The sequence below is a fragment of the Gastrolobium bilobum genome, unplaced genomic scaffold, assembly GCF_033153095.1.
Source record: "Gastrolobium bilobum isolate Gb01-03AN ecotype WA unplaced genomic scaffold, APGP_CSIRO_Gbil_v1 utg4554, whole genome shotgun sequence".
Lineage (NCBI taxonomy): Eukaryota > Viridiplantae > Streptophyta > Magnoliopsida > Fabales > Fabaceae > Gastrolobium > Gastrolobium bilobum.
In genome coordinates, this window is record NW_026896571.1 from 128,712 (window position 1) to 142,129 (window position 13,418).

General features: G+C 33.0%; 2 protein-coding genes across 2 annotated transcripts; one reads left to right on the forward strand and one right to left on the reverse strand.

The window, feature by feature from the left end:
• The first annotated feature begins 2,157 nt into the window (after positions 1–2,157).
• Positions 2,158–7,791, forward strand: LOC133300650 (lipase-like PAD4). Its single transcript, XM_061500224.1, has 4 exons — positions 2,158–2,237; positions 2,449–2,776; positions 5,973–6,701; positions 6,904–7,791. Exons 1-4 carry the CDS (start codon positions 2,215–2,217, stop codon positions 7,708–7,710), a joined length of 1,887 nt encoding a protein of 628 aa, XP_061356208.1. The 5' UTR covers positions 2,158–2,214; the 3' UTR covers positions 7,711–7,791.
• Positions 7,792–9,769: 1,978 nt separating this feature from the next.
• Positions 9,770–13,087, reverse strand: LOC133300656 (amino-acid permease BAT1 homolog). The gene is made up of 7 exons (XM_061500228.1): positions 12,938–13,087; positions 12,625–12,807; positions 11,980–12,099; positions 11,705–11,896; positions 11,003–11,308; positions 10,666–10,848; positions 9,770–10,391 (listed from the first exon to the last, which is right to left on the reverse strand). Exons 1-7 carry the CDS (start codon positions 13,049–13,051, stop codon positions 9,900–9,902), a joined length of 1,590 nt encoding a protein of 529 aa, XP_061356212.1. The 5' UTR covers positions 13,052–13,087; the 3' UTR covers positions 9,770–9,899.
• Positions 13,088–13,418: the final 331 nt, after the last annotated feature.

Here is a 13,418-nt window from a genome sequence, read left to right on the forward strand (position 1 = left end):
GGATAGAAATTACGAAAGTAACCTTTTTATAAAATTTTGAATGTTACATGTGATTAAGAAGAGGGGTATTCTTGTCTTGATTTTCATCCACTTTTTCGATTTCTCTGATTTTTCAAAAAATATCATGTTGCAAATAGCATTCTTCAACAGTGTATTTGCACATTTTTTACACGCATTTGTACTTACATGGGCAAGTGTGTTTGATAGATAAATGTCATAAAATCTTCAACCAAACAAGAAGAAGAGAGATTGCCACATGCACTTAGATGGAAAAATGTTGAGAACTCCTGAACCAAACATTGCCTTAGATTCTTTTATATATGTACCGAAAAGTATGTTAAGAATGGAGGATTTCAACTGTACTGGCTGTTAAAGAAAGAAATCAAATGATAAAGTTGTTATTATTGCGTATAGTAATTTTTACACATACTTTATACACATATAACTTCATATTTGAATAATTTTTTTTTTGGTAAAACGTATTTGAATAAATTTTATCATCTGATTATAGCCAATTTTACCAAAATGTTTTACGTATTTATACTTTAATTCTGCTATTTCATACCGGATGTGAAATAGAAATATGATGGTGATTTTTTTTAATTCTTAAGAGGGCGTTTGGTTAAGGAGAAATTTTTTGAATACTAGAAAAATGTAATTGATAGGGAAATGGTTGGAAAGTGAGTTTGGTAGGAAAATGTAAAAAAAGTTGTTTGGTTGAGTAAAATATTACTGGAAAAAAGTTGTAAGTTGTACTGTGCATATGTTGGTTTTTGTCATTTACCCAGCTTTCTCCCAAATACCATGTTAGAAGTGGATAAGTTGAACAGTATTTTTCATTTATTTTTACACACAATTATGAAATAATGGGGAACCAAGTTAGCTAAGAAAATTTTGTAATTTTTTTTACCAAACATGGATAACACAAAAATCCAATCTCATATACTTAGGTATCCTCACAAAAAGCTCCAACCAAACACTGATAGATTTGTCAGTTTTTATATTTTTAAAATTCATTTAGTAATACCCTTAGGTTTGCTTTAGAATTAAAACATTCTTAAGTTTTTTTCTTTTTAATCAGTAATGTTTTTGTGATAGAAAATACTCATACTCCCTTAACACCAGTGTTACTACATTTTATATTTTTTTTAATTTTGTCCCTATTTAAACAATAAGTTCTGATAAAAATTCAGAAAAATCAACCTAACGAAGAGGGGCCACTTGCCACTTTCATTCACCTTTATTATTATTATTATTATTATTTTAAATATTCCAATCAGTTCATTGTTTCGCAATTAATTCGATTCGGGACAAGTCCAGGATTAAGGCTTTAAATCTCTCTCAAAGGTGGTATTGGAAAGATTCGAACACATGCTCTTACCCCCACTTGTTTAGCTTTCATGCGCTAACTGAGCTACCACCATTTGGTATTCACTTTTTTTTTTTACTTTAACTGAACTAATCACCGCTAGATTAATTTGAATCCTTTTTTTCAAATGGAATGTACTCAATATTAAACATTTGATAATTACATGGTGATTTTATAATAAATATTTAAGGTTTACTAAAAACAACTAACAATTTAACTAATACAATTGTTGATGAATCGCATGATAAAAAGATAAGTAATGGGGATACCAAAAAAAAAAGAAGTAATGGAATGATGCTTATTTATTTATTTATTGCCAAAACACTATACTTGGCTTTAAAACATACTGATTAAAATTAGTAGTCTTTGGTCATTATATTTAGAGTAAATATTTATATCGATTTTCTAAAATTAACACTGTATCATATTAATTAGTCCTGTAAAGATGCTTATTTTTAAATTAGTCTCTAAAAAATATAAAAGAGTTACTAAATTTATTTATTTTATTATTACTTTAATCCTTTACAAACACAATATACTTAGAGTTAGATTTTAGATAGATGAATTTCATAATTAAAATCATAAAAAAATCAATATGACGATACACTTAAATTTGAAGGACAATTTAAGAATTTAGTCATAAAGAGTTATTTTACAATGAGTTAAAAAAAGAAGAAGGAAAAAAGAGACACTTGGCACTTAAACACAGGTTATACTCTCTTTTTTTTTAGTATAACACAGGTTATACTTTATGCATACAATACAAAAAGCTTAAACTTTCACATAAATTCTCAATTCGTTCAAAGCTTATTCTGCCTCTCCATCGAAGAACACGCCACTATTCCATGGTTCCGGACGAAGCTTCACAGTAAGTTATTCACTCTTCCTCACCACTCATTAAGACTTGAATAATTTCCCACCCAATATTTTTAAAATAAAATAAAAACTATGGTCTTCAAATTAATAATACCTCAAAAACTTTCAAAGAAAAAAAGAAGAAGAAGCAGAGGTACGCTAATTAATTATTAGCTTATGTTGTAGTTGTTAATAATTCGAACGATGAATTTGCCATATGTCAGATTTGAGACCAGCGAGATGCTGGCAACGTTTCTGGCCTCGACGCCACTGTTGTCGGAGTCATGGAGGCTGTGCAGCATGGCAGCCACCGCGCCGCCGGGGAGTTTCGTGACGGAGCGAAGTGGCGGCGGCGTGGTGTATGTTGCTTTTCCCGGCGTCCAAATGGTGGTTGGGTCGGACTCTAGCTGGAGAAACTTGGTGCCATTGGATAGTATCGGTGACGTGCCACTATTCTCATCGCATCGAAACAAAGAAGGAATTGGACCTGTGATGGTACATGCTGGGATGCTAAATCTCTTTTGGTCTTTTTTCAAGCCATTCCAAAACCAGGTATGTTTCTGACTCTCTCTTGCATATGTTCAGTTCTCTGTTTCATCGCCTTACAACTAGAGCGGCAAAAAGGGTTGAGCTCGGTGGGCCAACCGGTTCAACCCGCGAATTTGGATGTAGTGGATTGAGTTTTTTAGTCCATTTTAAAAAATAAGATGGGACATGCTTACTCATTTTTTTGACGGGTTGATAACGAATCGCTCACTTTGTCACCTCTACTTACAATATGTGTAAAATCATTTTTCCTCTAAATAGAAAATAATATATTATTCTGTGATATTTTTTTTTCTTATTACCTCTTATAATTAATTTTATTATTATTGAATTAAAATTAAATCAATACCTTTCATTTTATGTCATTTTATAATTGTTGATTTAATTTCGAACCAATAATAATAAAATTAAATAAAATGTAAGAAATCTTGCCGTATTGTTTATGTTATGTGTTTTGTATTTGGCATTAGTGTCTTGTTCTCTATGACATATGTGCTAGGCTTAAGTTTTGAATTGATAATACTATAAATGCAGTAGAAGCAGCGTATGTAATGACTAATGACCAACACCTCACTACTTCTTTACATTAATTTTTTTTGTATTTAAAATAATTTATAATCAAAATTTTGATAAGAAAATTTTAAAAATGGGGTATTTTTCTGATTTTTTATTTATTTTTGTGTGTGGTTGTTAGCAGAAAAAAAAATTGGTATCCTCTCATTGGATTGTTTACGTGATAAGGTTTGTTGGGTAGTGCCCCTTTTTGCTGAACTAGCAAGGGCAGAGTTTGTTGATAGAATAAGAAGCCAAGCATAAAGAAAACAAATATATCCAAGATTAAAGTGAAAAGAAAAGGCTAATTAAAAGTAAAATTGGATATAAATAAATATCAGCATCGTCCATTCCATCTCGCTTTCACACCAATTTTCCAATGTGCATGTTAGTGAATGTGAAGCCATGAAAATGAGGGTGACAGGGAAAGGATATAATAGAAATTTAGAGAAGAAGAATAAGTCGAATATGATATGAAAAGTTTAAACAAAGAAATCCCCACTATCTATTTATTTATTTTCTTAAGAGACTCGTAATCGTAACATATTTTTGGTTAATAATTATAATGTATAAGAGATAAAAAAAAATCATTAATTTTATTATAAATAGCACTAATCGTTCTATTTTTTCGTGACGGTGTTTCAATTTTCATTACCATTGAGATTTGAGATAACTAGTACACTATCACCGTAAAATTACTATATTAATTAAATTAGAGAGAAGTTATATTTATAATCTATTTTATCTTATAATTATTTTTTATTATTAGATCAAAATTAAATCAACGATTGAAAAATAACATTAAGTAAGAGTAATTAATTTAATTTTGAGGTAAAATAACATTAGTTTACCCTAGTTTTGTGATTATGCTACAGTCATTCCCACTCAAAGTAGAGCATTTTATAATTTACAAGATCCGTAGAAAGTCCGCAACTCCCACTTTTTTTGTCGGTTTGTCAAATTTTGAAATCAATCAAGTTTGTGAAGAACAACAACTTTGAAAATTGAAATGGGGCTTGAGTCTTCAACCCAAAAAAGTCACTTTTCGTGTCGGTTTGCATTGTGGTAGTGACACTGGTGGGCGCTTTATTCGCGAAAATCTTAATTGATTTTCTTTTTGACATAAACTCTAATTACATCTTTAAGTTGAATAAATTTTTCAAATATTTTCATAAGTTACGATTTTTTAAATCGATTATAAGACTAATTTTAAATACAAGAGGGATAAAGGATTAAAATTTTTGTCTCTCCCAAAGATAATATTAATAAAAATTGAACCAAAATCCTTTTGTCACCCTCTCAACTCCGATTCATCCATTAACCTACCATCATTTGTTTTGATTGATTTTCTATGTCCCTTTTTAATTCTGGATATAAAATAAGGAACAAAAAGCAAAGAAGATTTTCGCCGTGTTTTCCGCGTGCTAAAAGCCACAAGCTCATGCCGAACATGGGTCCCACCAACCAAGCCCTCCAAGATTCCAATTCGAAAGGATAGACTTTGAAGGGACATCATTTGCCTCGGCCACTAATAGATGATGCCATATAATAAAGGCATAACATTGACTCGTAGTGGGATCAATTTTCAGAGTCAACGATAGAAATTACTAAACCTCCATTATTCTAATTTAATGCCTCATCATCATTATATTGATGCGTGAAAAAAATAAAATAATAATTCAATTATATTTTACGTGTCATTTGTGTGAAAGTGTGACTAATTTAATGCCTTCCTGATTTCTGTGAAAGCGTTAGTGAAACCAGAATTGTTGAATAATATCCATTTGAGTAATTGTTTGTGTGAAAGTGTTAGTGATTTCAGGCAGGCTTGGTTAAATCCAGTTTTTTTAAAGTAAATACTCTTTTTTTCATTAGCAAATTTTAGGATGTCCGTTTTAGTCCCCAGCAACTAAAAAAGCTCATCGTGGTTTATAAAAAATTCAAAATGGACCCATTTTAGTCCTTTTGAGACTAATATGAGTCTTTTTTGAATTTGTGAGGGACTACGATTTTAGCTAAATGAGTTCATTTTGAATTTCTTAGGGACCACGATAGGTCTTTTTATTTGCTAGGGACTAAAGCGGGCATCGTGTGAAATTTGCTGAGGACCAAAAAGAATATTTACTTTTTTTTTATTTTATAAATTATTCGGCATTAACTAATTCAGATTTAAGCTCGGAAGGACTATAAGAATGACAAAACTCTCTCTATCAATAATATATAATCTGATTATTATTTTTTTGAACAAATATAATCTGATTATTTAAGCCTTCATACAACAAATTGAGCTAGTAGGGGAAGTGAACTTTCTGGTGTACAAAATTAGAAGTAGCATTAGTCTTTGTTCAATGTTTCGGAAGCAAGACTACAAAGACTCGAATTATCAAGATGTTAACACAACGAAATCGAAGTCGTGCCGTACTGGCCAACACCATGTGCACCTTACCTACTTTTTGAGAAAATGAATATGAAATCAAACATGTTTAACGATTCATATGAAATCAAAATCATTTGTTTTATTCGTTAATTTAATATTCCATATTACAATCTTAAAATGATTTCTTTCTTTTTTTTGGTTACTGTTTCTTAAATTTGTTTTCCTAGAATTTCATTCTCAACTAATTGTTCAAAATTTAATGTTACCATGCAGATGTTGGCAATAATGGAAAATAGCAACACCAAATCAATTGTTATTACCGGCCATTCAATTGGAGGAGCCACTGCCTCTCTATGTGCTCTTTGGCTTTTGTCTTACCTCCAACACATACCTTCCTCTGTGTCTCTGTCAGTTTTGTGCATCACTTTTGGTTCACCATTGCTAGGTAATGGCTCTTTTTCTCGTGCCATTCTCAAAGAAAGATGGGGTGGTAACTTCTGTCACGTGGTCTCAAAGCATGACATAATGCCAAGGTTGCTCTTTGCCCCTATAGTACCACACACTGCTCAGCTAAATAACCTGCTTCAGGTTTGGCAATTGTCTATGACTGCTCCACACTTTGGGAAGCTTGCAGTTCAAATTTCTGACAAACAGAAAGCTGAGTTGTTCAACTTTGTAATGAGTTACTTGCATGCAGCCACACAAATGGGAGAAGGGTCAGTGCCAATTATGTTTCACCCATTTGGGAGCTACTTTTTTGTTTCAGAAGAAGGAGCAGTGTGTGTGGATAGTTCAACCACAGTTGTAAAGATGATGCATTTGATGCTTTTATCAAGTTCTCCAGCTTGTAGTATTGAGGACCATCTAAAGTATGGAGACTATGTTAATAAATTGTCTTTGCAATTTTTGAACCAGAAAAATTCCATGCAGGGAAACATTCCTGAGTCAAGCTATGAAGCAGGGCTTGAATTGGCGGTTCAGTCTTCAGGGTTAGCAAACCAGGTAATTGCACTATCTTGTCCCATCATTATGTGATGTTTCTTTCTCTCTATGTTTTTTACTTTTAATACTAAATTGTCAATCTTTTTTCTTATTGCACATGAGTAACTTTGCAGTGTCTTCTCACTAATATTATTATTAGCTACACATGTTTCCACTAGAAGAAGGTGATTTTGCTGAACAAATTACTTTCATTTAACTATAGGAATCGGCTATAGAACCTGCCAAGGAGTGCCTTAAGATGACAAGGAGAATGGGACCTTCACCAACCCAGAATGCTGCTAGGCTAGCAGTTAGATTATCCAAGGTTGTACCTTACAGGGCCGAAATAGAATGGTATAAAGCTTGGTGTGACCAGCAAATTGATCAAATGGGATACTATGACTTGTTCAAGAGGAGGAGGGGCTTTTCAAAAAGGGACATGAAAGTCAACATGAATCGTCGCAAACTTGCTAGGTTCTGGGACAATGTAATTGACATGAAAGAGAGAAATGAGTTGCCTCATGATTTTGAAATGCGAGCTAAATGGGTCAATGCTTCACATTTCTATAAACTCCTGGTTGAGCCATTGGATATTGCAGAATATTATGGGAAGAGGATGCACACAACCAAGGGCCATTACATTAAGCATGGTAGAGAGAGGAGATATGAGGTTTTTGATAGGTGGTGGAAGGATACAATGGTCACTGCTGAAGAAAATAATGAGAGGAGCAAGTTTGCAAGTTTGACACAAGATTCTTGTTTTTGGGCAAGGGTGGAGGAAGCAATGGATTGGTTGAATGGTGCTAGAAGTGAGAGTGACACAAGCAAGCTGGCTGTGTTGTGGGATCACATTGAGAAATTTGAAAAGTATGCGATGAAACTTATTGAAAATAAGGAGGTATCCCAAGATGTTCTCGCTAAGAACTCAAGTTATAGTATATGGGTGGAAGATTTAAAAGAACTTAGGGAACTCAAAGCAAAGGTGAAGAGGTTTCCACACAACTTTGCCCGGGAAGTAGTTCCTAAGTGATTTTGAGTAAAATCAATAAATAAGCTTAACGATGTGTAATATGTCTATGAACTGCTCGTTTGCAAAAATAACATGTTTGGTTATGACTTGTTTGCATCCCAATTTTACTTCAGCATATGAAGCATGACAAAAATTGAATCAATTAAAGATGTAAATAGACCAGACAGAATAGCCTGACTTGTTTTATTTTCTAAATAAAACAGGTTTAGACTTTTAGAAAAATTCATTTAAAAATTAGGACATAAATCCACTTTACAAAGCTTGGTCTAAAAGTTTACAAGCGTTTTAATTCTTTTAATAATATAATATATTTATGATATATATTGTTCACTTAAAGACATATTCTGAAATCATGATTTGTAATAGGGGTGTTTATCAACTGATTCAAATCGATTCAAACTGCGGTGATCGAACCGAAAAATCGATAATCGAAGAATTCAAAAATTGAAAAATCGAAAACTGAAAAAAAAATCACAAATTTAATTGGATTGGATCGGTTTTTGGTTTGGTTGATGAAAATCGATCCAATATATTAATTTCTCTCTTTACCTACTCAGGTCTTTCTCCAATCATAGCCCAAAAAATTCTAAATCCAATGACCCATTAACCCATCAACTAAACTCAAAAAAAAAAACCTAGTCACATCGCATTAGCAAAATTTCATCTGTGTAGAGCTTCATATCTCATTGCAAAAAAAAATTATATTATCATTTACTGATGTTTCTGTATTAAAAAACAACTTTACAAAGTCAAGATATTTAAAATAAGTTATTTGCACAATAATCGTAAAACAAATTTTAGACTTTTCAAAAAATCAAAAACCGATCCAATTCAAACCCAAAAAAATTGGATTTGATCGAATCGGATTTGAAAAAAAAAACCGAAGGGATTGAATCGGAAGATTTTTGCTTCCAAAACCGATCCAATCCAAATCGCGAACACCCCTAATTTGTGACACTCATTTTCAAAATAATAAGATTAATGTTATTTTAATAAATAATAATTATTTATTTAAAATTTAAAATATAATACTAAATTAAATTAATAAAGAAAATGCAAATTATATGTATATATACATATATGAAATTTTCATGTAATTTTTATGAATATTTTCATGTGATCTTTATGAATATTATTTCATGTGTCGTTAATGAAAATATCATTTCATGTGATCTTTATAAATAAATTTTTTTATCTTTTATATTTCAATTTGGTTTAGGCTTATAAACTTTAGTTTGGTAGGCCTTACGTGTCGTGTTAGCCATTTTAGTTTTGTATAATAGGTCAGATCAGACCTATAAATTCAGTGTTATTAAATTCGACCCGGGCATCGACCCGATCGGGGTATTGGGCCACTGAGTCACTGATCGAATCGATTGACCTGGATATATATAAATATAAACATATAAATTTAATTATATTCTCCATATCTAAAATGAGTTAAACAAGATTCACTAAATAAGTTCAAAAATTACTCAATCACACTTTTACAAGTTCATAAAGCACAAATAAATGAAAATACACGATATTACTATGTCAATTTAAATTGTAACTCATAATCCCTATAAACATACCTCTTAATAACATTCAAAAGGTCAAATGCTGTGAACTCATATTTTTCAAATTCATCTACATTTAAATGACATACGTCACGTTCTCTTAATTTTTTGTTCTGCGAATTGCTTCAGTATTGGAAGCTGAAATTTGATTTCATTGTAGAAGAGTATACTACTGACAAATAAAATTACAAAATTTTTTAAAATGAGTTCTACAATTCTTTTAACAAGACGAAACAATTACGGATTTTAGTTTTTTTTTTATTTTATAAAAATGCATGACCCGACCGGTCATCGATTTTGACCGAGTTTGACAAGGTCCGATGCATGGTCAGTTCGATGCTTGACTGGAACTGGTCCGATGACAGGTTCGTCGGATTCCGGGTCACCGGGTTTCATAACACTGTATAAATCAAACATTTAATAGACTATCAAAGCCAAAGTTTGAATTAATCTGTCCCATTTACAACTCTAATTATCATTCATACCTTTTTGAACCGAATGACTGTACATTTTCTAACTGACACGGAAATTTCAACTATATTGTGGACCATAGAACGTACAAGTCAAAGAAACACAAACGAAAACAATATAAAGGATATCCCTTCAAATATTTTTGAAACTTCTGAAGAATTAAACCTTGCCATTTTGAATGTCAATATTCCTAACTGGCCCCTTGAACCATTTTCTTGCATCCAACAGCCACCAAAGCATTATTAGACCTAAACCCACCCCCAAAGCAACTGGTGCATAATTGAATGTATTCCAAGAAATTGGGTACACAGTTGGCAAAAGGAATACAGAACATGTGTAACAAATCCATAGAAATGCCACCAGGCAGATTGGTCTTCTTGCTTTGCCCAAATAAAATGGCCCAGGCTTGAAGTTCTTCTCAGGCATCACCATCCTTGCAAAGATTGGAACTGCATAACCACCAACCCATCCAATTGTACATATTGAAGTTATTGCAGTAAAGACTACATTGACCTTCAAAATTGGGAGACCAAGAAGAATGCAGATTGCTGCACAGAGCCAAACTGCATTTGAGGGAACCTTGTGTTTTGGATGCAGTTTCCTCCATATGGATGAAAAAGGAACTCCCTTATCTCTTGACAGAGCATAAACCTGAAAATTGTTTGAGATACACCACACTGGTAAGGAGGCATTATTCCCCCAATATCTTTTTGGTTCAGACACTAGCAACCAAAACCCCATTACTTCTTAAAGCATTATTAATCTGTAATCAAAGCTGAAAATTGGATAATCTAATACTTCCTTTTCCTCACAAGATATCTTCTAGCAATTGCAAAGGAGGTAAACTGATTGTGGAAGTTAGATACCCCAAGGTTTCATGAATCTAAGCAACAAAAAGAGAAGAAGAAAAAAATACTGTACTTACCACTCTGGCAGCACTTGTAGTGATTGAAAGCCCACCAAAGAAGAATGAACCCCAAATGATACATAGTAGAATGATTGCTCCAGCAGAATTGTGATATCTTCCATGGAATGCATCATAGAGTATTTGTGCTGGCACAAATGCTCCAGCAGTTTCATTGTTTAGATCATAAAGGTAACCAAAATCCTGAATGAGAGTTGAAAACTAGCGTAACTATCATCCTTTAGATCAAAGATGTTTAGTGTATCCTAAGACAACAGACAAGCAAACTAAAAGAACTCACTTGATTCTATATACTCTTCAAGATGTTTATTACTAACTTCAATTTACATATGCTTACCTGAATGCTGAATGTAAGTGCCAAGATGTAAGCCCATCCAAACACTGAAATGATACCAATACTAGCTAGTATTGCAATAGGTCCATTCTTGTCTGCACCTTTAGTTTCTTCAGTTAGATGTGCTGCAGCATCATATCCATAGAGGGAATACTGACTGACAAGAAATGATAGAATGACTGCATATGGTTTGCTTGATATTCCTGTTGATCCAGTGGCCAATTCGAAATTTGTGAATACATATGAAGCAGGTTTTCTAGTTAGTGATACCAGAGGTAACATTATGACTATCACCGTTCCACCAATAACCTGACACAGAATAAACGAGTTAGTTACTCTTAATACACCAAAAGAACATTAAAATTGTTGACCATATTGTGAAGTACATTACATAATATTTTCTTGATAGAGATGAACTATAGTAAGTGAACAGGGTAATATTTACAAACTTTTGTTTACAAGTTCTTACAAACTATACTATGTACTATGGAAAGTACATCCTACTTGAGCATGTACTACCCGTAGTATATAGTGTAGTTTGTAAAAATTTGTAAATAAAAAGTTCGTAAATATAAGCTACCCGTAGTAAGTTTACTTGGGTTTAATCAAATATCTCCCGCTTCTATTCTCTCCTCTTAATCATAGAATAAGCAAGCTTAGGCCATCCTGTGGCAGTTATAGGTATATATAAAGAAGCAAAAGTACCTGCCACCATATTGAAATCATATCGATCAATGCAATCACTTCTAAAGCAAATGTGTTCAGTGCTGCCCAAATAATAGTGAGGCCAATGTACATACACAAGAACAGCCATTTTGGAGTGAGGTACCCTCCACCTTTATTTGTACCTGTTGAGAGTAGGATTATACTCTGCAACGTTTGTGATCCTGCATATGCCTTTCCAACAGTGAAAAGCATGCGTTACTATGTAAACATTCTATGAAAACATTGAGTAGAAATTTCACCAAATTGTTAAGTACCTGAGTCCCAATCCCAGCAATAAGCCCTATGGCTTCGAGCCAAGCACAGCACCATGAAGAAAATGGTCCCCATTTGGGACCGGCTAAATGGGCAGCCCAAAAGTATAGAGAACCAGTTGTCTGTTATATTGAATTGGAAGTACAAGTTAGTTCTGTAAACTACTGAATTCATTTACTCATTTCTGCAGCAGGAATAGAGTATTTTTAGTATGTAAAGTTTCCTAAATGGCCATCAGAAATTAACTTCTATGTTTGATGTTACTATAGAGATAAAATGATGGAAAAACTTCATATAGGGAGCTGCAATTTGAGGAGTGGGATATAGGTAAAATGTTATGGTTTGGCCAGTGGCGGAGCCAAAAAAATTGAGAAGCTAGTGTCAAAAATCAGCCAACCATGAAAGAAGCCAGCGCCAAAAGCAACAGCTATAAAGGAAGCAAACCATTTACAGTTACTGAAGATTAAAAATAACTTCTGATATTGGAAACCAGCTAGTGCCAAGGCACTTGCTGATTCCAATGTGACTACTCCACTAGTTTCCATAATTAATTAAACAAATATAAAATCATATGTTAACTTCATAAGCCATAAAGTACAACAATTACAAATAAATTACATAAATAAACTTTATGAAAAGAGACAAACCGGGAAAGAGGAGCATATCTCAGCCATCGCAATCCCAACGAACCAAGTGAAGAAAGAAACCACTACCCATCCCCAGACAAGAGTTGCAGGGCCTGCATATTGAAGGCTAGAACCATAGAGAGGTGTAATTCCAGTGAAAAGGGTCATCGTTGAAAATGATATTGCCAGAGTTTTGAACATAGTCTGCACCATAAATGGAAAAGTTAAACAAATTTGCTTACTAGAAAATTTATTTTATTTTCAGGAAAAAAAAAAAAGGATCAGGAATCAACTCCATCAAAAACAAGATGACCAAAAATAAAAAATAAAAAACCATTTCTCTTCTCAATTCTTGCTTGTAACCAAGTTCATTGAGCCTCTTCTCTGCTGCATCCATAGCTGTATTTCCTGTCACTTGAACTTCGGCAAAGTTGCTTTCACTCCCCATGGTTCTTTTGAGGAGTTCCGCAAGGGGGGGAATGGAAAATAACCTTACTAGGAGTTAAGGAACCTCTTAAATATAAGCTTTAAAGTGAATAAGTGTTGACTAGTCCCTCTTATGTTTCAGTTGAAATATTCAAACTGTAATTATCATACCAGTTGCAATATTTGACTACTTATGTAGTGGTTTGTCTAATATATAATATAATGAACGATGGATTCAGATTGCATCCATTTTTGGAATTATATTTTTGGGTTCCCTTTTTGTCATTTGACATGACAAGAGTACTTTCTTACACACACAAATCAAGTGTGGGTCCCACGCTTAAAAAAAAAAAGTCAAACCAAAATCAGGATACGACGCCGTATCCTTA